The sequence below is a fragment of the Stenella coeruleoalba genome (assembly GCF_951394435.1).
Source record: "Stenella coeruleoalba genome assembly, chromosome: 15".
NCBI classification, from domain to species: domain Eukaryota; kingdom Metazoa; phylum Chordata; class Mammalia; order Artiodactyla; family Delphinidae; genus Stenella; species Stenella coeruleoalba.
In genome coordinates, this window is record NC_137161.1 from 45,516,169 (window position 1) to 45,539,539 (window position 23,371).

The 23,371-nt window shown below is 41.2% G+C and overlaps 1 protein-coding gene across 3 annotated transcripts in view; it reads right to left on the minus strand.

The window, feature by feature from the left end:
* XRN2 (5'-3' exoribonuclease 2) overlaps positions 1 to 23,371 on the minus strand; it is an 82,347-nt gene that overhangs the window by 43,421 nt on the left and 15,555 nt on the right. For 2 of the 3 annotated variants that reach the window (XM_079944168.1, XM_079944170.1), the window contains 14 exons: positions 19,130 to 19,257; positions 18,936 to 19,047; positions 16,919 to 17,030; positions 15,345 to 15,403; positions 15,179 to 15,268; positions 14,134 to 14,206; positions 13,944 to 13,994; positions 13,303 to 13,460; positions 11,870 to 11,944; positions 11,650 to 11,783; positions 11,493 to 11,550; positions 11,302 to 11,409; positions 7,002 to 7,046; positions 5,191 to 5,322 (listed from right to left, as the gene is read on the minus strand). In XM_079944168.1, coding sequence (XP_079800294.1) covers positions 5,191 to 5,322; positions 7,002 to 7,046; positions 11,302 to 11,409; positions 11,493 to 11,550; positions 11,650 to 11,783; positions 11,870 to 11,944; positions 13,303 to 13,460; positions 13,944 to 13,994; positions 14,134 to 14,206; positions 15,179 to 15,268; positions 15,345 to 15,403; positions 16,919 to 17,030; positions 18,936 to 19,047; positions 19,130 to 19,257 — 1,335 coding nt within the window. The remainder of the gene's footprint in view (positions 1 to 5,190; positions 5,323 to 7,001; positions 7,047 to 11,301; positions 11,410 to 11,492; positions 11,551 to 11,649; positions 11,784 to 11,869; positions 11,945 to 13,302; positions 13,461 to 13,943; positions 13,995 to 14,133; positions 14,207 to 15,178; positions 15,269 to 15,344; positions 15,404 to 16,918; positions 17,031 to 18,935; positions 19,048 to 19,129; positions 19,258 to 23,371) is intronic. The other variant, XM_079944169.1, reaches the window with a different exon arrangement.

Sequence of the window (23,371 nt, forward strand, 5' to 3'; positions counted from 1 at the left end):
AATCAAACAGCAAAACGGTAAAGGGGGAAAAAGATAAATAAATAAATTAGTAATACATAAAATAGTCAAGCGGGTGAAAATAAAGTTAAATGGTATGTGTTCAACCTAGTATAACCACTCTGGAAAGCAACAGTTTAGTAATAAGGCTCTGCCAGATAACTGTTAAATTATTTTACATACACTATTTTAAAATTCAATGTACAAATAAAAATCTATTGGTCATCTTAGAAAAATGCACATCTTATTAGTATTTCAAAGACTTGGATACCACTTTAAATTCAGTATTATCTCTTCCCTTTGTACTTAACTCAACGAAGATAGGCACACCCTACAGTATTTTAATTTTAACTAAAAAATTAAAGTCTTCTGCAACTTTAGTTTTATGTTAAATGACCAAAAACACAAGTGGCAAAAAAGGTTTTCATAGTAAGGGTTTTGTTCTATTATTCACAATATATTAGATATTTTGAGTAAATTGAATTTTTTAAATTGAGAGCTCAGGAGGCTATTTTGTTGATACTATAATTAGCATAAAGGCAGTTCATACCACAGGCTAAGAAAGTTTGTTACAACAAAGCAAAATTATATTTCACATAGAGCTTATAACACTTTCCTTTTAAAAACGTATAGTATCAATTTTACTCATGATATCGTATGGCCAATACTGTCCAAAACCCCTCACAAAACCCAGTAAAAAAATAAATCCAGGAAGGCACTGTTGCACTGGGAAAATGAGATGGGTATTTTCAGTCAGACAGACCTGGGTTTGAAATACCAAACCAGCCTTTCTCCGTGTATGGCCTTGGGCAATTTATTTAACCTGTCAGCCTCAACTTGAAATGGAGATGCTACTGTTCTCTATCTTAACAGATTACTGCAGGGATTAAACGAAACACCACATGTGGAAGATCAATAGCACACCTGACTCACTAAGTCATCACTTTTATTTTTAAACCCCACACTGATCCATTTGGATTAAATTATGAAGGGAAGTTGGGTAAAAAGCAAACTTTCCCAAATTGACAAAATATAAATTCCATCTTTAGATAACAAAAATAATATACCTTCAAGGAAAACACGAAAGGCGGGTGTCTGCTCTTTAATGCTAACCCCCCCCACTGCTCTTTTCTCCTCTCCCTCTACCAACAAAAGGATTCCTTCCTAAACATACCAGATTCATAACTAGTCATAAAAATTTTTTTAAAATGCTGTTTTGTAATCATATTCTGTTAATTGAGAATGGCTGCAGATATAATGAAACCATACTTCAGAATGCAAAAATTAAAAACACATATTTATGAAGAAACAGAAGCCGTCTGATAAAACACTGTCAATGTTCACCGTCAGCAGACATTGGTCAAGTACTGCAGACTAACACGCCCAAACAGCTCAAAAAAATCAATAAACAAAAATAAACAAAAACACACCAAAAGAGCAAAACTCCATAACTTTAAAGGCCCTCTTTAACTGAACTGGTAATATGCCTTCATGATTACTTTAAATTCAGAACATTCTAGATGAAAATCCCTCTTTGCAAAGACTCCAAAAGAAATACACTGTCAAGAGGAATTAATACAGGATCAAATAAGCAACGTAAACACCAACCTCCCCACTCTCACTCCCCTGGGAGACGTTACTAATCAACAGTGGATCTGGTTCTGTGGAGCCGGACTGTAATACTGCAATCCTTCTCAGGGCAATCACAGGTGACAAAGTTTAAACCTACTGCCTCCCTGACATTAAGAAAAAAGCATTCTATCATATCATCAATATGGTGTTTGAGAATGCCAGTCACTTTCAGTTCCACTCTGTGGGGACTGTAGCCACTATGATCTTAAATGATGGACATCAGCTTTTTCTGTTCTACTCAAGTGTCTCACTGCAATCCCTTTCACTGACCTTCCACATCTCACTCTGTATAAGAAAAAAAAATCAAAAATAGATACATGTACATGTATACGTCTGGCCAAAACGTTTGTTGGTCTTTTTCCATTAAGATGGCTCTAGTAGCGCTCAGTTGTCTTTAACTTCATTTGAAACAATTTTCTTTTCTTTTTTATGGCTACGTTGGGTCTTTGTTGCTGCACGCAGCTTTCTCTAGTTGAGGTGAGCGGGGGGGGGGGGGGGGGGGTGGGGGGCTACTCTTCTTTGCGGTGCGTGGGCTTCTCATCGCAGTGGCTTCTCTTGTTGCGGAGCACAGGCTCCAGGCGCGCGGGCTTCAGTAGTTGCAGCACGCGGGCCCCAGAGCGTGTGGTCTTCAACGGTTGTGGCACATGAGCTCAGTAGTTGCACCTTGTGGGCTCTAGAGCATGGGATCAGTAGTTGTGGCGCACAGGCTTAGCTGCCCCGCAGCATGTGGGATCTTCCTGGACCAGGGATCGAACCCGTGTCCCCTGCACTGGCAAGCAGATTCTTAACCACTGGACCACCAGGGAAGTCCGAAACAATTTTCTTAGATTGTATTGTGACAGCTGTCACATCAGTGTGCATTTTAAAAAAAACATCAAGATTGGTGAATTTTTGTGTAGCCATTTTAATATTGAAGATGGAAGAAAAAAGCAACATTTTTGGCATATTATGCTTTATTATTTCAAGAAAGGTAAAAACACAACTGAAACGCAAAAAAAGATTTGTGCAGCGTATGGAGAAGGTGCCGTGACTGATCGAATGTGTCAAAAGTGGTTTGCGAAGTTTCATGCTGGAGATTTCTCGCTGGACGATGCTCCACAGTCGGGTAGACCAGCTGAAGTTGACAGAGATCAAATCGAGACATTAACTGAGAACAGTCAATGTTATACCACACGGGAGATAGCTGACATACTCAAAATATCCAAATCAAGCGTTGAAAATCATTTGCACCAGCTTGGGTATGTGAATCGCTTTGATGTTTGGGTTCCACATAAATTAAGTGAAAAAAACCTTCTTGACTGTATTTCCACATGTGATTCTCTACTGAAACGTGAGGAAAACGTTCCGTTTTTAAAACAAATCGTGATGGGTGATGAAAAGTGGACACTGTACAATAATGTGGAACGGAAGAGATTGTGGCGCAAGTGAAATGAACCACCACCAACCACACCAAAGGCCAGTCTTCCTCCAAAGAAGGTGATGTTGTGTATGTGGTGGGATTGGAAGGGAGTCCTCTATTATGAGCTCCTTCCGGAAAATCAAACGATTAATTCCAACATATACTGCTCCCAATTAGATCAAATGAAAGCAGCACTCGACGAAAAGCATCCGGAAAAGACAGGAAACGCATAATCTTCCATCAGGATAACGCAAGACCGCATGTTTCTTTGATGACCAGGCAAAAACTATTACAACTTGGCTGGGAAGTTCTGAGTCATCTGCTCTCTTCAGACATTGCACCTGTGGATTTCCATTTATTTTGGTCTTTACAAAATTCTCTTAATGGAAAAAATTTCAATTCCCTGGAAGGCTGTAAAAGGCACCTGGAACAGTTCTTTGCTCAAAAAGATAAAAAGTTTTGGGAAGATGGAATTATAAAGTTGCCTGAAAAATGGCAGAAGGTAGTGGAACAAAACGGTGAATACGTTGCTCAATAAAGTTCTTGGTGGAAATTAAAAATGTGCTTTTATTTTTACTTAAAAATCAAAGGAACTTTTTGGCCAACTATATATAAGTGAATCATTTTGCTGTACACCTGAAACTAACAGAACATTGTTTTTTTTGTTTTGTTTTGTTTTTTAACTAATTTATTTTGGCTGCATTGGGTATTCATTGCTGCATGCGGGTTTTCTCTGGTTGCGTCGAGCAGGGGCCACTCTTTGTTGCAGTGAGCGGGCTTCTCATTGCGGTGGCTTCTCTTGTTGTGGAGCACGGGCTCTAGGTACATGGGCTTCAGTAGTTGTAGCACATGGGCTCCATAGTTGTGGCTCAGGGGCTCTAGAGCACAGGCTCAGCCATTGTGGCGCACGGGCTTAGTTGCTCCGCGGCATATGGGATCTTCCCGGACCAGGGCTCGAACCCGTGTCCCCTGCATTGGTAGGTGGATTCTTAACCACTGCGCCACCAGGGAAGTCCCAGAACACTGTTAATCAACTATACTCCAGTATAAAATAAAAATTAAAAAAAGAAAACAAAACTCAAACAGAACAAAAAAAACACAACAAAAAGGCAGGCTTCTTCTCTTGGGAGATGCAAAACCTCATTTCTCAAATTCCAAATCTAAGGTCCTAAAACTTCTAATTGTGAATTTATGGGAATATAAATTCAATCAGTCTCTTGATATGGCAAAAATTCCACATACAGGATTGCCCTATAAAAAGGGATTTTATCATCAATAGGATAACTAATAGAAAAATAAAACTTAAATATCCAAACTTATGCAATTTCCTTGCATCTATCATAGTAAAAGTTTACATAGTATCTTTTCTCCCTTTACAAAACTCTCTCTCTCTCATGCCTACTAGCCTGAAATAAGCAATAGCTTTATCTGCTGTATGTGTGTGTTAGTTCATGGTCTATTCCCTCACCCCTGCTTGCTGTCTTGCCGTGTGCTCTGAGCTCTTGGTCTTCTGTCAATACAACAGGAAGCTAATGGACAGAGTAAAGCCTTGCTGGCTGAAATGATCTGCTCACGCAGCTTGGATTACAAAGTTCAAATAAGGAGGGATACCATGAGGCAAATCCATTCTGAGTTCGGTAGTGAGAACTACCTTAAAACACATGCTCGGATCTATTCTATGACTGAGTTGGAGAGGGAAGCTTAGGCAGTAAGGAGTATCTGTATTTAACAGACTGAGGAATACCATTCTGCAAAATGCCCATAACTGATCCCTGGAAGGAAAGGGGAAATTAGGCAGCAAAACCCTCCCTTGTCTCTCACGCCAGAGACGTGAGACATTTGGATGTCCCCTCATGCTTCTAGCACCATCACCACTGTACCTTTGGGGGAAGAGGGAAGCACTGTGGCCCATGTGCATTACAGAGACACTGCAGCCACTTAGCCAACTGTATTTACATGCATTTTCTTTCTTTTCACATCATTTAGATATTTTCATATTGATAAAGAATTTAATAGAATTAAAAATATCTCTCAAGGCAAAAGAAATTGAGAAAAACTATAAAACAAAACAACCCCAGGCTAAATGATCAAATTCACACACAACTACAGGGGCATCTGATAAGTCACCACCCTTCAAAGCTATATAAAAGTGAGTCACTTACAGAGTTATTCTGCATCCTCATTTCATAGGCTGCTTGTCTCGGATTATGGGCTACTTGAGATCCTGGTGAGTTTCTTGAACCAAGGGCATGAGGGGTTAATATTCCACCAGGAGAGAAAGATGGTTGATCTCTCTAACATACATGGAAATAAATGAATGTAGAAATTAAAATTAAATCACAACACAGTTAGATGACAGGAAGAAAAGAGGGCAATAGAAAGAGTCCCCACTGTAAGCACTTAAAAGACGAAATGGATTTCTGTTAACATGACAGGGTTGTCTACACTTTGATATAATGGTAACTTACCCTGTAAACAACCGTTTGTAATAGTAACTCTGCTCTAAAAGTACATATAATTCACTGTTCTGGTATATACACGTGGAGTTTGAGAATGCCCGTCACTTGCAGTTCCACCCCGTGGAACTGTTCAAGTCTCATTAGGCTGTTCTACTACGTTTACTTACAATTTCTGAACACATTCAAGACATAATTTTAGGCAAATAAAAATAACAAATAATAAATAACTATAACATTTACCTTAATGGTAAAAAAAAATAAGTCAAGAGTTTAACTTCTACTCAGGAAATACAGCTTTTATTTACCCTTCACCTTGCTAGAATTTAACTCTTTATTGCCAATTAATTACAGCTATACTATAGCTATAGCTATACTAGGTGACGGTTGTGGCTGACTGATAAACAGATGTTTTAAAAACAGACATTGACTGAAAGGAAATAATAATATATGGTACAAACTATTATATATAAAATAAATAAGCTACAAGGATATAATGTACAACACAGGGAATATGGCCAATATTTTATAATAACTGTAAATAGAATATAACCTTTAAAAAGTGTGAATCACTATTATATATACTATACTGTACATAATATACTCTAATCACCTGATTATATAATATTATACATCAAATATACCTCAATTTTTTTAAATTAATTAAAAAAAGGAAAAAAAATAAAGTAGAAACCAAATATGCTCCTCCCAATCTAAGTGGTTTGCAACTACCTGCAACAATAAATTACTCTTCTCCCTTCTAGGTTCCTGAAATTGCTCAAATCCAATAAAATATGATAATAAGAGGCAGTCCCTCAACTCCATGAATTTAAAATCCAGGAAGGAAGACAACATTCACCAGAGATAAAGGAAAGGACTGCTCAACCTGGACCACAAGCAGAGGCAGCAAGGGAGGCCGTGGAGAAGACAAGGTGTGCGGGGCTTGGAGTAGGAATCTTCTGGAGCAGCCAAAGGGGGGCAAGGCTCTAGGTCAGGAGCAACATGGTGTATTTAGAGGACAGCAGGGGAAGGGCTGGAGGCCAGAATTCAACCAGGCCACGGTGCACTCTGCAAGGCAGACTGAGAGAGAACTGGATTCTGAGGGGACTAAGGGGTCACTGGTGATTTCCGAGCAGAGAAACAACAAAGCTATGGGTATCTTGTTCTAGGAAGATTAATCTGACAAAGATATAGACAGAGTATAGTGACTTGTAAGGGGAAACAAAGGGTTGACTGCTTTTATTACAAAAACAGTATCTGATTATCGTAAAAAAAACCTCTTCAACAGCTAAATGCAACCTGCCCCCTCCTGCCCATCAAGTGTTTCCCTTCAGACTCCAGAGAGCTTAGAAAGGACTTCTTTAAAATCAATACCAGGCAGGAAGGCAGCTGGGTGGGCGCCACGTCCCTAACCAACTCCCAGCCCGTAAGGAATAAAGAGCTATTGTAATGAACATCTTCCTCCCAAATCGTAAACTGATACCATTGCCAGTCTTATGATATTAGCTAAAACTCACCTTCATTCTCTTTCTTTTTTCTTTCTGTCGTCTTCTAAAACTGTCCTAAAAGTATAAAATCCACATATTCTGTCAAATAATTACACAAAAATGTAAGAGTTAAACATTACCAGGAATGATTCGGGAGACAATTAAAGTTTTAAAGGAAGACCCCAGAAACCTAGGTACATAATTAAACCAGGCAATGGACTGTATGTTCAAAGTGCTGCTTATCAGAACTGCAGATGGATAGAGAGCATTCTAAATTGAGTTTAGATACAATTTAAAATGTTCCTCAAATTTTTTTTCAGGTAGTTTTTAACATCATTTCAGGAAAGAATGCAAGAGTCATGACAAGGACCCTTGGTTTTTCCCTGGAGTGAACAGGCTGCCAATAATGGAGAAGATACACATAAGTAAGAAAACAATTCTTTAAGTTGTAGCTGAAGATAGTTAATAATGAAGATGACAATTTTTAAAAATCAACACGACAATTTAATAATGGGCCTCTATTACCTAAAAAGGGCTGGACAGTTTCTAGCGCTGTCACATGTGTGGCACAAGTGGGTAAAGAGAGCAGTGGGGCTCTATGCAAACACTACCCACCAAGATTGCAACAAGTCAACCTAATGAAAGAAGGAAGAAAATTCAGATGTCTATACTGTTTATTCTGGGCCAGTTAAATTCACAGGAAAGCGTCCAGTCTGCCTTGATTCTTCCCTCCACTCATTTTCAAAATGTAGCCATAGTTTCAACTAGACAGGATTTAGGGTTGACCTTGCTCTCCCCCAGGTGAGCCACTCAAAGGCCCCCTTTCCCCAGAAAGCACTCCTCCCACGCCTGCATTTCTGTTGAGTGTCCAGGCACTGAAACGACAGCTAAGGTGACCACGGCAGGTACTATACTGACTGTCACCCTACTCGCAGCACTTCCACCCACAACAGGACACCTAACGAGATGTGAGCTTTGTGCTTTCTGCAGGAGGGGCTGAATGCTGGATACATGGGGACCTACTCCTGAAAACCTCCTAAGACGTGAACACCACCCACTTCTCTGATGAAGCTTTGCCCCTGTTGTTAAGGAAACGTCTCTTATCTGACCACGACGACTCCTTCTGGAATGGTGCCCTCTGCACTGGGCTGCCAGGACACCACACTCACCTGGTTCTTTCACTCCTGCTGCTGCCTTCACTCAACAGCCTCCCAGCCCCCATGCTGTCCCTGTAACGCTGGCGCCCCTCCGGGCCCGATACTTGGACCTCCCCACTTCCCTGCGCTCACAGAAGGAATCCTCTCGTCTCATGACTCTCCAGCCAGAGCCTCTCCCAACTCAACACCCCCACCCTCACGTCTCAAGCTTGACGTGTCCAAAACAGAACCCCACCCCCAGCCCTGCACCTCCCAGTCTTCTCATCACAGCTGCTCAGACCAGACCGTCTTTCATCTGCTCAGAAAAAATGCCTTAGAGTCATTCTTGACACCTTTCCTTCTCTCACACCTAGGATTTCATCCCCCATTGGTTCCTGCTTCAACACGTTCAGAATCCAGCCACCTATTCTCACCTTCACTGCCACCGTGCTGGCTCCCCTGGATTATTGCAAAGGAGCCTCTTAACTGGGCTCACTGCTTCTGCCTTTACCTCCATACAGCAGCCACAGTGATGGCTTTACAGTACGTGTCAGATCTGTCACTTTTATGCTTCAATGATGCAGACTGAAAGCTGAAGTCCTGTCAGTGACCTAGAGGGCTCTACCAGACCCATCGTCTTTCTGACCTCTTCTCCTACTCGCTTCCCTTTGCTTCCTCTGCTCCCACCACAGTGGCTCCCGGCTCCTCGCTGTTCTAAACATCCTGCGTATGCTCCTGCCCTAGAGCCTTTGCACGGACTGTTCCCTGTCTGAAATGCTCTTTCCGCACACATCTGCCTGGCTCACTCCCTCACATCCTTCAGGTCTTTTCTCAAAGCCATCCGTCAGTGAGGCCTTCTCCAGCCACCTTTTCTAGGGTTGCAACCTCCCCAGACACTTCCTGCCCTGCTTTAGTTTCCTTCATGGCACTCAGCACTCTCTAACACCCTGCACACTACACTTCGTTTTTGTGTTGATTGTCCATTTCCCCCTGAAGAATGTTAGCTCCATGAGGTCAGAAATTTCGTCTGCTTTTTTGCTTCATTTTTTGTTGTATCAGTAACGCTCAGAATACTACCTGACACACGGTAAACAAGAAATATTTGCTGAGTAAATGAACATTTGCAAGATGAAAGGCAAACATCAAAACTCATTAAATAAAAACTATACATTTCTGACCTAACTGTTCAATTTTAATAACAAATATTGATGTATTCCTATTCTACTATCTACTTTGCTATTTTTAAGGGAGGTGGCTGCGTAAGCAGAACAAGTCCACCTGGACGGACCTTACTGATCTTTAATCTTTTTGTGTGCTATGAATTCCTCTCGAAATCTGTCAAAAGCCGTGGACACACGTCCCTAGATACTTTTATATTGAATTCCCCAGACACTTCCCCACCAAGTGAGCCAGATACTTTTATATTGAATTTCCGAGGGTTCATTAATTTCCCCAATGCCCAACCATGCTAACAGACATCATATGATGTCAAGGACACCAAAAAAGATCCAAAGCTGTAAAACGCCCTCTCTGCCAGGCCAGCTGGAAACCACATGACATACTTAAATCTGAAGCACTTTGGAGTCTATCAAATCCTATACATCCAATTCTAATGCCAAATACCATCAATATTTAATAGTACAGAATCTGCTAAAGCCACCTCAAAGGACTTGTCTAACATGAGATTTTTACACCAAGTAGTACACAGTATATATAGTTTATTCCTTAAGCAAAATGGCAGCAGTTCGAGTGGAGCCACTGTAATTGTTGAAGACTTAGTTAAAAACGGCTGTTCTGGTAGACATTTGATATCCCAAAGTTAGTTATTTGAATTTTACATGTGAAGATTATCAAATACCAAAGGCTTTGAAAGAATGCCTACAGTCCACTCACTGTTACACAAAATGGTACCCAAAGTTCTAAAGAAGAGGCCCCTAACTACAGTACACAAAACTGAAGAGAACATAAAATCTTGTCAGAGACAATGACATGTTTTAATCTGTTAGGAAATCGTGACACAAGGTAGTGATATTATGTTGCTGTTTGCTCACAAGAGCCATGTGACTTGTAGAAAATCAGTTTCTAAGCGCTCTCCTCCACTTGCTCTCTGCTCATTTTACCCACTGCTGGTCTCCCTGGCGACTCCCCATGGTCATCCTCCAGCCCACTCTGCCTCCAGGCTGCTGCCCCTCCAGCCCTCAGCTCCCGAGGGCATCTCGAGCCCTGGCTGAAGACTAGGGGCCTGTCCGTCCTGCTCTGACACCTCAGGCAGCACGGAAGGCTTCTCCTCTCTCTAGGGACGTCCTCCCCCGGCCCCGCCTTCTCCTTAAACGTCCACACTCCTCAAGGCTCCTCACGGAGGCACTTTCACGCTATGTGAGCTTCCAGGGACATCAAGTTCACACTCATGACGGGAGGCATCTCCCACATGCCAATGGTTCTCAAATCTCCTTTCAAAAGACTTATGACCTGCGCTCTACATATATCCATCTAATTGGTTCATGGACTTTTCTCCTCTCAGGTGTCCTGTGGCCCCTCAAACTCAGTACCTCCAAAACGAAACTCACTTCTACCTTATCCCCACCCCATCCTGCTCTACCCCTGGGGCTTGCTACCTTGGTGAATGGCACCAGCAAACTCCCAACTACCCCAGCCAGAAACCTGGACTTCTCACCTAAGCACTCACCCTATCACAGGTAACTAATTCCCGGGTGCTTTGTGACTTTATTTCCTTTTTTTATGTCTACATTTCTTACACAGAGCTGAAACCACCTGCCTTGACTGATGTAATCCCACCCAGACCCCCTATACTCTGCCACCAGAGTACAGAGTTCCTAGGTTCAGAGCATAAGCAGTGCCTATAAAACACACTAGTTCAATTCCAGCATTCTTCTAGCTTTGGAACCCTCATTTCATGTCCTATTGATTAGACAGGTGTTTGGATTTATACCTTAATTAAGATTGAGAGAAGAAATTACAATGCAACTCACACAGGGTGCAGTACATAGTTCCACACAGCAAGCATCACAGCCTTTATAAAATCATCAAAGCACTGACCACTCGTGATTACATTGGTGTTTGATACACTACAGTGATTTAACAGCGCACTCAAAGAGGTTAAAAGGACAATCACAGGATCATCACAGCCTATTAGAGACAGGAGCAATTTAGCTACTGCAATAGAAACACTTTACCTCATCATCCTTTCTCTTTTTAAAAATGCTATCCTCAACTTCACCAACTGCTAACATGATCATCTGTACTCTCTGCAGATTGACATAACCACTTTCTGTAAGGTAACCCTGTAAGTGATAAAATACATGTAAAATGATCTTCTTATAAAAGCAAATACTTCTGTTTTGAAATTATTCAAGAGTGAACTTACCCCAGTTTTGTGTACCACATTTTTGTATATGTTAACCAAACGGTCAATTGCACCTTCCCTGCCACCAGGAAACAAACATTATGTATTAGGACCAGCGTGCACTGTAAAGGCAAGAAGGCTAAAACAACAGTTTGAAGACCGACACAAACATACATACCTAATCTCTAAGGACGGCAGGTGAGGAAGGAAGTCATTTCCCACAAAGAAGCACATGAAGACCCAGTCATCAATGCTCCTCTCAACATCAAATGTGAATGGCAGGCTGGCCATGGTGAGCTCTCTTTCCAAATACTGCAACCAAGAAGGAACGTTGCCATTAAAGCCATGAAAAGGCACCCTCGTTTAGTGGCCCGATGCCAAGAGTCACTGCTACATACCTCACGAAGAACACTGAGACGAAGGAAGATAAACTCTCCTTCTGCACAAGGAAGACTGTCTGCCAGTTCATCGTGCTGCAAGAAAGGGGATGAAGACTCAACACATCTACTCTGAACCCTGGAATTTTCTCCACCCACACAAACATTATGGCTTTTTCTAAAGCAAGACTCACTTTAATATTACAAGTATTAAATAAAAAAGAACTCATCAAACCATTTTAAAAATAAAAATTACCCATAACCTCAATCAGACCTAGACCAGGGATTGGCCAACGTTTTTTGTGAAGGGCCAGACACTAAATATTTTAGCCTGGGGAGCGGGACGTATATGGTCTCTGCTGCATATTCTTTCATGTTTTGTTTTGTTTTGTTTTTACAAGTCTTGAAAAAACGAAAAAAAACCCTCTTAGCTCACACGCCAAATCTGGAGAGCTGCAGTTTGCCAAACCCTGACCTTCACCCAACCAATATTAACATTTTAATGTATATGCCTCATCCTTCTCTGTGAATAAGTATATTTCTTACCTGCTTTTTTCACTCAACATGTCTTTTAAAGAGGTACCATATTCTTAAAACAGAAACCTCTTTAAAGGAGAATAGATATAATCAAGGGAACCCAGAATATGTAGAAACTAGGAGTAACTTAAAAGTACCAAGGGGACTTCCCTGGTGGTCCAGTGGTAAAGAATCTGCCTCCCAATGCGGGGGACGCGGGTTCAATCCCTGGGCGGGAAACTAAGATCCCACATGCCGCAGAGAAACTGAGCCTGCACGCCTCAACTAGAGAGCCTGCATGCTGCAAACCACAGAGCCCACATGCCACAACTACAGAAAAGCCCAAGTGCTGCAACGAAGAGCCCGCGCCGCAACAGAAAAATCCCGTGTGCCGCAACTAAGACCCGACACAGCCAAAAAATAAATAAATAAAATAATTTTTTTAACTAAATAAATAAAATAAAATACATATGCCGTTAAAAAATACCAAGAAGTTTAACATACCTGATTTATAGTTCCTTTTAAGAAGAATAACCATTTGAGACAAATAACTTCTACAAACAAATCAAGTGCAATGGGCATTATTACCTATATGACCTCAGCCTCATGTAGATTATAAGCTGTGTTAGGAAAGTGGGGAGTAGAAAGGATGAGTTCATGTGTGGTTGTTAATTTGTGTTTACTTTAAAGAGCTTTGAAAGATACATCTCTATGAGGGGTAACGGAGCAAGTAGTAAAAATCTAATCAACCACTGTCTTCTCTTTATCCATTTTTAAAATGAGGCAACCTAAATATACTTAATGCCATCGCACTGTACATTTAAACGTGGTTTAAAAGGTGTATTTTCTGTTGTATTGATATATATCAATATTTTATCACAATAAAAAATAAAATTAAGAAATTTTAAATGAGGCTACTACCACCTCGAAGTTCTTACCTTTCCCTTCTTTTCTCTCGGCAAACCTTCACAGTCTTTGACCTCATGTCCGAACTGATTACAAAGACCACAGGGTTTGGGTTTGTTTGGTTTGAATTCTTCTCTGATAATGGTAAAGTTGGGCTCATGTGTAGCAAGGCCGAGCATAATGAGATCAGCTATCAATCAACAACAACGAAACAGCAAACAGTGAGCACCCTAGAAGACCCTTACCCCATAACCAAAGGCAAGACATTATCATGACACAAGACACCAACGCAAAGAAAAGCCCAAATGAGCACACAGAGGCAGCAAAGCCAAAAAGCCTAAAACTTCCTAGAGGCCAACAAGATCTCCTACAGAAATGTGGGCCTAGAATCTAACTACCACTCAGGAGTCAACACTTGGAAACATTCCATTTTAAAGATATGTGCGGCCATATTAAAAAGTTGAAAAAATGTAACAACAACAACAAAAATTCTAGATAGGTGAATGTTAATCACAGATTGAACAACAACTCTATACTAGTTCCCCCTCACACATAAAATAAGCAAGGCATTTTAGAATTTCCAGGCAACCACAAATAATCCATTACTACACACAAACCCATCGACTTGCTATGGTTTAATCCAAGAGACTCAGATCCCAAAGAAGAAACTTACCATCTGCTCCACATAAGCAATGATGAGTGTTTGGGTCGTGGTTAGGCTGGGCTAGAGAGAAGGGAAATATATATCAAAGTAAATATATTTTATACTATAGGAATATCACATTTTACCAAATATTTTCTATACAATGGCTTGTCTTTTTTAAAATGGAGCATATAATCAAATATTTATAGGTGAATTTTACCTCTTTGTCTTCTAATGTAATCCATGATTTTATGTTCCCCTTCACCAGGAGCACTAGCATCAGATAAAATAACCTATAAAAAACAGTTTTTAACATTTGTAGCTCACCCCCAGTTTTCTAGCACAAAAATCAACAGAATTGAATGTCTTAAAATAAACTGGGATAATTCTATTAAGACAGTGTTATTAATTAGAAATTTTTCTTAATTAGGTGTGCATGTGTTAAACATCAAAATTATTTCATTGGTTAACTTACTACTTGGAATAGAAAAAAATGAAATGTTTGTGTCAAACTTAGCCATTAGAAAAACAGATTCAGTTCACAAGTTTCTACTCTTCTCACTGCTACTCAAGTATACAGCATCGAACAATATAAGCCCTGAGAGTAATCAGTAAGAGATATCCATTAAATATAATGTACCATATCTAATTAATAGGGAAACAAGCTTATTATAATTTCTATTATATAAAAGTTTTGCTTAAATTCTCAGGAGAATTTTCTTTAGAGGCAGTCCCATGACTTTAATCTTGCTGTATTTTGATTTCTAATAACAGAAATGACTTTCATATATATGTATTTTAAATCATGAGTCCCATCTTATGGCTTCGCAGTGATGGTAAGAGTACAAAATTGGCACTGAGAGAAAATCAGCTGTCTCTAACTGGACCATGCAAGGCACCCCATTTCTAATAACCCTGGAAGCTTCTCCTTCCTCTAACAGCCAACCAGTATTTTATGGGGGGAAAAGGACAAATAGTATCAGTTGTATCAAAGGACAGCCTCAAATCGTCACCCTAATCTTTATTTTTTTTTTTGCGGTACATGGGCCTCTCACTGTTGTGGCCTCTCCCATTGCGGAGCACAGGCTCCGGACGCGCAGGCTCAGCAGCCATGGCTCACGGGCCCAGCCGCTCTGCGCATGTGGGATCTTCCTGGACCGGGGCACGAACCGGTGTCCCCTGCATCGGCAGGCGGACTCTCAACCACTGCGCCACCAGGGAAGCCCCACCCTAATCTTTTTGAAGTACGAAAATATGAAACTTACTGTCAAATTTTTCCACCCTGGGTCATTATTTAAACGATCAGCTATGTAATAGCGAAGGCATTTAGCAAGATTGTCCATGAACTCAGTTCCCTAAAATGATAGAAGGAAATAAATTAACCTATCATTTAAGAGTTAGCAATAATTAGCAAAGTATGAGACTACTTACTGGTGTAATGCAGTTGCTGTCAAATCTTTCCTTTATTTCTTCTGGAGGAAGAAAGCCACCTAGAGAAAAAGGGGCAATGCTTTGTTCTACCCATAAACAGTGAGGTAACTATTCGATATTAGGCCAGAACAACAAAAACAATAAGTTGAAATACAAAAGAAGGAGAAGTATTGTCACCTGAGGAACAATGATCCCCCTTTCCGAAGAAAATAAGATTCCTCCCCTCAAATTTAAAGTAAGCTTTAACATGACTGTCAAACAATACATGGTACACAAAAGATACTATATTGTTACATAAAAATACAAAAATTATGACATTCTTCCTAATGCCCCTGGCAGCAGAACACACACACACACACACACACACACACACACACACAGAGGTTAGGGGCTCTGATCCTACTAACAGTTCTTAAGATGAAGGGGCCTTAGAAAAACAAAGTTAAAATACTGAATTTATCACAGCTTTATATCACCTAGAGGGATTTAGAAATCCTATTTTTTCCTCTATATCACTGATTAGCTTTTTCTCAAGACACAAATATATTTTATAACATCTTCAAGAAAGAAGACATCTCTAAAAGCAAAGACAGCCTGTTATAAATATAAACAGGTTTTAGAGTATTAATTACAAGCTGCAGCTAAAACACTCACATACTTGCACACTTCCAGCAAATTAAAATAACATTAAAGGCAGTGTAATTATAAGCCTCAGCCAACTACACTGTGTCTCTTTTTCCACTTGCCAAATGCAACATCCTGAACCAATAATCGTGGCTTTCCTGGTCTATCATTTTGCCTCATGGAACAAAACACCAAACAAGCCACCCTGCCAGCACCGCCCTGCACTGCACCACACCCACAGGCATCTTGGAAGAAGCGGTCCCGGGGCGTCAGGGCCCTGGTCGTCCTCCTCTATGACACTCAGCCAACTCCCACCTCTGGACCCATCAGGGCTTTGAGGAACTGCCAAGATGACCACATTCCACCCCACAACCCCCTCCCTGAACTGAGGGAGGCCTGGGCACCTCACTACCTCGGTGCCTGCTGCCTCAACCCAAAGTGAGAGTGTGCATGACTCAGGGAAAGCCTGGAAACATGGTCCCATCATCCCAGGCCTCCTCATCCAGACCTGAGTTCTAGGGAGAAGCAGCAAGCATGCCACCAAGACTGACTTGAGGAAAATGCTTACACAACTGTAGCTTCCTAGCAGCCCCCCGAGAAAAAGGAAGGAAGAAGCACTCTTCATGTGTTTCTAGTTTACAGATCTATAAAGTGAGCTGAAGGGCTGCACTCGCCCTGACAGAAGTTGACAATTTGCTCTCCCTACCAGAATTCCCTCCTTTTATTCCCAAGTTTCCCATTTACTATAGAGTTTGGAAATGAACAAGCTTATTAATGGAAGAAATGATTCTATTAACTACTTTTCCTCAACAGCGAACGTCAATTTCCCTTGGCTATCCTGGGGTCCTGATTAAATTAAAACCGTACCTATTTGTAAGGAGAAGTCTCCACCCCTACACCCCCGTCTGCGTACATCTGATAAGTCCAACCTCAAGGTGCATGTTCTTTACCTTTTGCCAGTATTTCTTCCTTGACTCGCTGCTTCTCTACTGCTGCTTCCATTCCTTCTTTGGATGCTCGGAACCTCCTTGAACGCTGCTGGTTCATTTTAGCGCGTGGCGCCTGAAAACAGGTATTTCATAGTGACATAATACTGTTCCAAACATTCGTAAGTAAATCTGTACATTATTTTGAATCAGTTAGTCTTACAAAAATAGTATGCTAAAATGGAAAAGTTAAGCAATATGTCCAAACAATCCTTTCATTACAGACAGTAGATCCTGGGAGCTTATATTTGGACCAAGAACCTTGAACGCTGAACTTAGGTGAGTGAGGGACATGTCAAAAAGACAAACATCCTATGAGGCCACAGCACTTAATACTGCAGGGTCCATGCCCCAAGGCCAGCTCCACTGGGTTATGACGCTTTCAGGCACCCCAGACAGAAAACTCACTTTACTCAAAAGACTCAGCACACAGCAAGTGAGTGGTTTCTACAGAACCAGGATCAGGAAGACCTTCCCTTTGTCCACGACTAAAAGGAAGGATGGTCTCCAAATGGGATTCACAAGACCTTAAAAGCCTTTTTGTATTTCCCACAATAAGGTTCATAATTATCAATAAGGTTCATAATTGTCTATAATAAGGCACAGCAGGTAGAAAAGGAGCAAGGTTTTAATCAAAAGTACTCTTAAATCACTCGAACCAAATGTAACTTACAATCACTGGGTAAGCCTGAATGAAGTGAAGTGAACTGCAAGGTTTTGCAGTTACTGAACTGGGTTTGGGGCTGGAAGGGACCCTCAAGTATCCTGCCTACATGAAATAAGTTATTTCATATCCTCTTTAAACAGTTCCCTTTCCTGTAAAAGGAGACCACCTAATCTAACTCTTTTAGGTTCTATGATCTACATTTATATTTTAACAAAACATGAGTTATAGACAAGAGCGTGTACATACGCATACGAATGTGCATATAACTTAGACCTGATTCAGCAGAAGCGCACAACAGAGTACAGTGAAAGAGCTTCTTCAAGAAACTTAGCTAATGTGAACTGCAATCTGCTCCAAATAGGACATATTCCTGTTCCCTTTATTCCTCACTACACTTTAACTGCAACCTAAGTTTTCAGGTAGCTAAGATTTTTCTTTGAGTAAATAGTATCTCACAGAAAAGTTAAGCTTCTTGGACCCAAGTTTTCCAGATTTTCAAAATTATTTCATTAGCCACCAAAATTATTAAATCTAAAAGAAAGGGAATCAATGTGCATATGGCTAAATAAATTTAGGGTTATGATTTACCCTAATTTTCCTTGAACCCTGATATACAGTTTGCTGGTCATTTATAACTGAAACCACTTGGTATTATTATAAGCTAGTCCCCTCCGAAGTTACTGTGATGACTACTCACTGCCTATAGGATAAAAGCCAAACTGAGTGTGACAAGAAAGGCCTTCTCAAGCCCCTCTCTCTACTTCTCTTTCCAATCTAAACACCTGCAGTTGCCCCAGCATGTCAGTGTGGCCAGAGACACAGAAAGTGTGTGACCTGGCACATTTGAGACATCTGGAAGGTCCTCCTTCCCCACATCTGTCACGTCCACCTCCCTCCTCTGCCCCTGCCCTCCCAATCTCCAATTATTCTTAACTCTTCAAAAAATGGGACAAACGCCCCCTCCTCTCTATTTCCTCACTCCCTTGTAGCACTGACTCCCCCTCCTTCAAGGCCCCCCGCAAGTGCCGTCTAAGGCCCGAGGAAGGCCCTGGGTATCTAACCTTGCACGTCTACCTCTGCCTCTGTCCCTTAAGTGGCGAGCCCTTCAAAGCAAGGGCAGTCACTGACATCCCCAGCCCCTCACGGGATGCGGCACAAAACAGGCACATACACAAAATACATCTGAATGAATAACTGAAAGATGAGGCTTTCTTTCTCAAATTCACTATAGTCAACATTTTTCACGATTTAGCTTACTTTCATTCTAGACACTGGGAACACAGCAAAAACAAAAATGGGGGATTTAGTACTTACCACTCCATCTATTGCCATGTACAGAAGCCGTCTTGGTCTTACAATATTGAAAAGCCTGTCAATGTACTCAAAGATTGCAACCATCATTTCATCCTCGTTTTTCGGTGCTGGTCTACAATGACAAGCAAACGATGTAATATCAAATAGTACTCCTCTGTAATCTGTGACATCAGTAACAAAAATGGGTTACGTACTTGTCTTCAGGATGAGTACAGGGATGGATGATTCCATTCATATCCAAATACAGATTATCAAACTCCACATCATTTGGATTAGGTTTACTGGCATCCACAGGGATCTTTACACCACTGCATTCTTTTGGCTACAAGGAAGTGATAATTAATAGTAGTTTGAACTTTCAAGTCTGAAACTGACACATCATAGGCTCAGTATGAACCTGCTTCATTTCTGAATTGGAAATAAAATACTTTTAGTAATCTTTAAATTATAAGATAGGCTATTTTAGTCCTTAAAGATTCCATCGCAACAAGTTACTCTTGACTACGTGGGGGATAGTTACCAAATTCCCAAATCACTCAGTTGTCCAAGACAGAGACCATGGGAGTCATCTTAGAATTCTCTCCCTTATCGCCCGTTACCAGTAAGTCCTGTCAATTTAACCTGAAAAATGCCTCTCCACACCATCTCCTCTCATTCCCACTACCAACATCAGGCATCACCTCTCACCAAGAGATTGGAATAGGCTTCATATGGGCTGCCCCACCTCCAGACTCTACTGTCTCCAGCCCACACTCTATGCTGTCAGTTTTCTTTCTTAAATACAAATATGGCTGTGTCTTCATCTTCCGTAATTTTTCCAATGATACCACAGCAGGTGCAGACCAATGAGTCCAGCCCTTACCCACCCTGTCCTGCCAAACACTGCTCAGGCCGCCAGATCTCCCCAGTTCCTGGAAGACGCCCTTCCATCTCTCAACACCTCTGCTCCTCCTTCTTCCGCCCAACCAACACCCACTTCCGGAAACCTTATTAATTTTCCAAGGTCTAGACTCACATCAAATGCCATTCACTTTATAACACTTTGTACACATCCCTCAAAAAATTAACTGCTCCGCTTGCATTTCCTCCCAATTTTGCTTATTCACTTGTAGCACTTTTATGGTCTTATAATTAGTTTGTCATTCTAATCCCCAGCTACACTGTGAGTTCTTCCAAAGGCAAGGACCACGCCATACTCACTCCTGGAGGCACTCAGTTGTATTTCTGTGGTAAGCATTATCTTTCTCTTTTTCTACCAGAGCTTCAGCAAATGATAACAATAAAACTGGTTTTTACTCTTACTAATAGCAAAGTCACTTAAAAAATAACATAAAAAGTATCATTTGTAATAATAAAAAATTGTGAACAACTTAAAAGCCCATCAGGCACATGCTACGTCATGGATGAACCTCAAAAACATTCTGCTAGGGCTTCCCTGGTGGGGCAGTGGTTGAGAGTCCGCCTGCCGATGCAGGGGACACAGGTTTGTGCCCCGGTCCGGGAGGATCCCACATGCCACGAAGCGGCTGGGCCCGTGAGCCATGGCCGCTGAGCCTGCGCGTCCGGAGCCTGTGCTCCACAACGGGAGAGGCCCGCGTACCGCAAAAAAAAAAAAAAATTCTGCTAAGTAAAAGCCAGTTACAAAAGACCACAAAAGATCCCATTTACAAGATCCAGAGCAGACAAATCTTTAGACAGAAATAGACTACCTTCAATCTGCGGTTGGGGAAAGGGTGAGATAGGAAGTGACTAAAAACGGTTACAACATTTCTTTGGGGAATGACGAAAATGTTCTAAATTAGATAACAGTGATTGCTGTACCACTGCATATATACTAAAAACCACTGAACTGTATAGTTTTAACAGGTGATTTTTATGGTATATAAATTATATCTCAATAAAGCTATTTAAAAAAGAAATAAAAACAAAAGGTCAACTTAACTAGGAAAAAAAAGAGCCTGTAGAAAGGACTGATGAACTGTAGTACATCCATACACCGGAACGCCAGACAAAAGGAAGATTCAAAGAAATAGGGCTGGAAGGTCATAAATATCTTAAGTCAAAAAAGCAAGGTGAAGAAGAAAAACCACAGTATACCACTTACAGGAAGTTATAAAATACACAAAACAGTATTAGGCATTGTTCAGGGACGAATACGGATGCAGTGAAAGCACAGGAAAGAGCAGGGGAATGATGAACACCAATTTCAGGACAAGTGGGGATCTTCGAGAGAGGGAAGGAATGAGACTGGGCTTCAGTTTGTATGTATAATGGGGAGAAACGGATATCAAAACAGGGAAGAAGCTATCAGTGATCTGTGCAGACACCCTGTAAATCAGGAAAGAGGGGCTTGATCAGAAGCAGTGAATGGGATAAGTGGGGAGGAAAGCAGGAGGTCAATTTAGGAGGTCTATCAAACAAGATAATCTGATGAGTCCAAAACAAAAACAAGCTCAATGAAGGCAGGAGGCTCTGTGCCTCTCCACCTCACCTCTACATTCAAAGTCCACATTTTCCTTTCTCCTGAGCCAAGCAGACACCACACTCAGGAGAATCCACACCCACTTTCTTTATGCTCTCCAAGAAGCCAGACGGTAAGTATTTTAGACTTGTTGACTGAATGATCTCAGTTGCAATGACTCATATCTGCCTTTATAAAGTAAAAGCAGCCCTAAACAAGATGGACATGAATGAGTATGGTTGCATTCCAATAAAACTTTACAAAAACAGGAAACCACTGGTTTGCTATATTGCAGCTCTTCAATGAATACTGAATGCAGCTGCATGAGAATTTCCACTTCCACTACCTAGAAAGTATAGCCTGGGGAAGGAGGTATAGGTGGGTCCTAATTTTGAGAAAAGAGCTACAAGCATTCCCAATAAGAAAATGGAACATATTTTTCTCTCCAGAGTTCTGAGGATATCTTCAACACATTAATTATATAAATTTAGAGTTTCTTTCTTCAAGGGAAGATTCTGATACTCAACAAAGGTACTCACTCTTCAAGAGCCTTGCCATTAAATACAATGCCAGTTATCTCCTGCTAGGTTCAAGAGAGATTCTTAATCAATCAAAGAGTAGCTAAAAGGAGAGCTACTCTGAACCCTAAAACCAATTCATTTCAAATAGCTTTTCATTATCTTTCGGGTTTTCCAGATGATAAACTGAGCACACATTGCAGCCTTCCCTTTCTATCCCCAGACCACATAAAAGACTAAAAACAGGGACTTCCCTGGTGGTCCAGTGATTAAGACTCCACGCTCCCAATGCAGGGGGCCTGGGTTCGATCCCTGGTCAGGGAACTAACTGCATCCTGCAACTAAGAGCCCGTTTGCTGCAACTAAAGATCCCGCACGCGGTAACGAAGATCCCACATGCTGCAACTGAGACCCAGCACAACCAAATAAATACAAAATTTTTTTTAAAAAAATGACTAAAAACAAACAAATAACCACAATTGCATAACTGTGCTGAAAAACCAAAAGGAGATCCGTCTGTGACTGATAAATCACATTTTCCAAAATGTGGAAAACTAGTAGATATGATCGGATGGAACACACAGCCTCAAACATGCAGAAGTGGGAGAACACAAGAGGGCTCTGGGCCCAGAGGGGGCTCACAGGACAGCATCTGGATGATCCCGCAGCAGTAGCAGGAACAGCCCAGTGGGTCAAGCCCTGCACTCTCCTCTCCACTGGCCCTCTCAGGCCCCATGTGGACCAGTCAACTTGAGACAGTTATTCCCATAAAACACGAGTGCTTGCGGAGGAAGGGCAGTCAGTACCCTGGCTGAGCAGCAGTTCCCCGCAGGGGCAGGGAGCACACCTACCCAAAGGCTGGCCGTCAAGGCAGTTCTGCCCTGCAGGAAGCCCACTGCATGGAAAGAGGAAGGGATATATGTATCCTAAACAAGCAGTTGAGAAATTACCCTGGTTGTGCACAAATATGCCAAGGAATCAAAATAAAGAAGGTATTTGAAGAAGTAAAGATGGTACACATACACAAACAGTGAATCTGTATAAAAATACACTCCACAGGTTTTGAAGTAAACCCCCAGAATGAGCTTCACATCAACCTACTGTTCCAGTCAACCTTACACGGCTTTCTGGCTCTTCAAATGTAAGGCGGAAACCACTACTATCAGTAATACCTAACTAAATGCATTTCTGTGTAAGTCTGCACAATATTTAACAGCAGCACTAGGAATATCAGGACTCATGCCTGAGGTTCCACTGTAACGAGAGCTCCCACTGTTGGACAGTAGATAACATACTGTAGAACTTGGTTTTAGACTTCCCTTAAAGCAGCTCAGAACTCCAAAAAAGAACTGCAAAACACAGGTGACATTTTGGGGAGAAAGGGTCAAAAGACTACTGAACAATTTAGATTACAGTATTTGCATTAAAAATTCGGGCCATAAATTTTGATGTAGCTG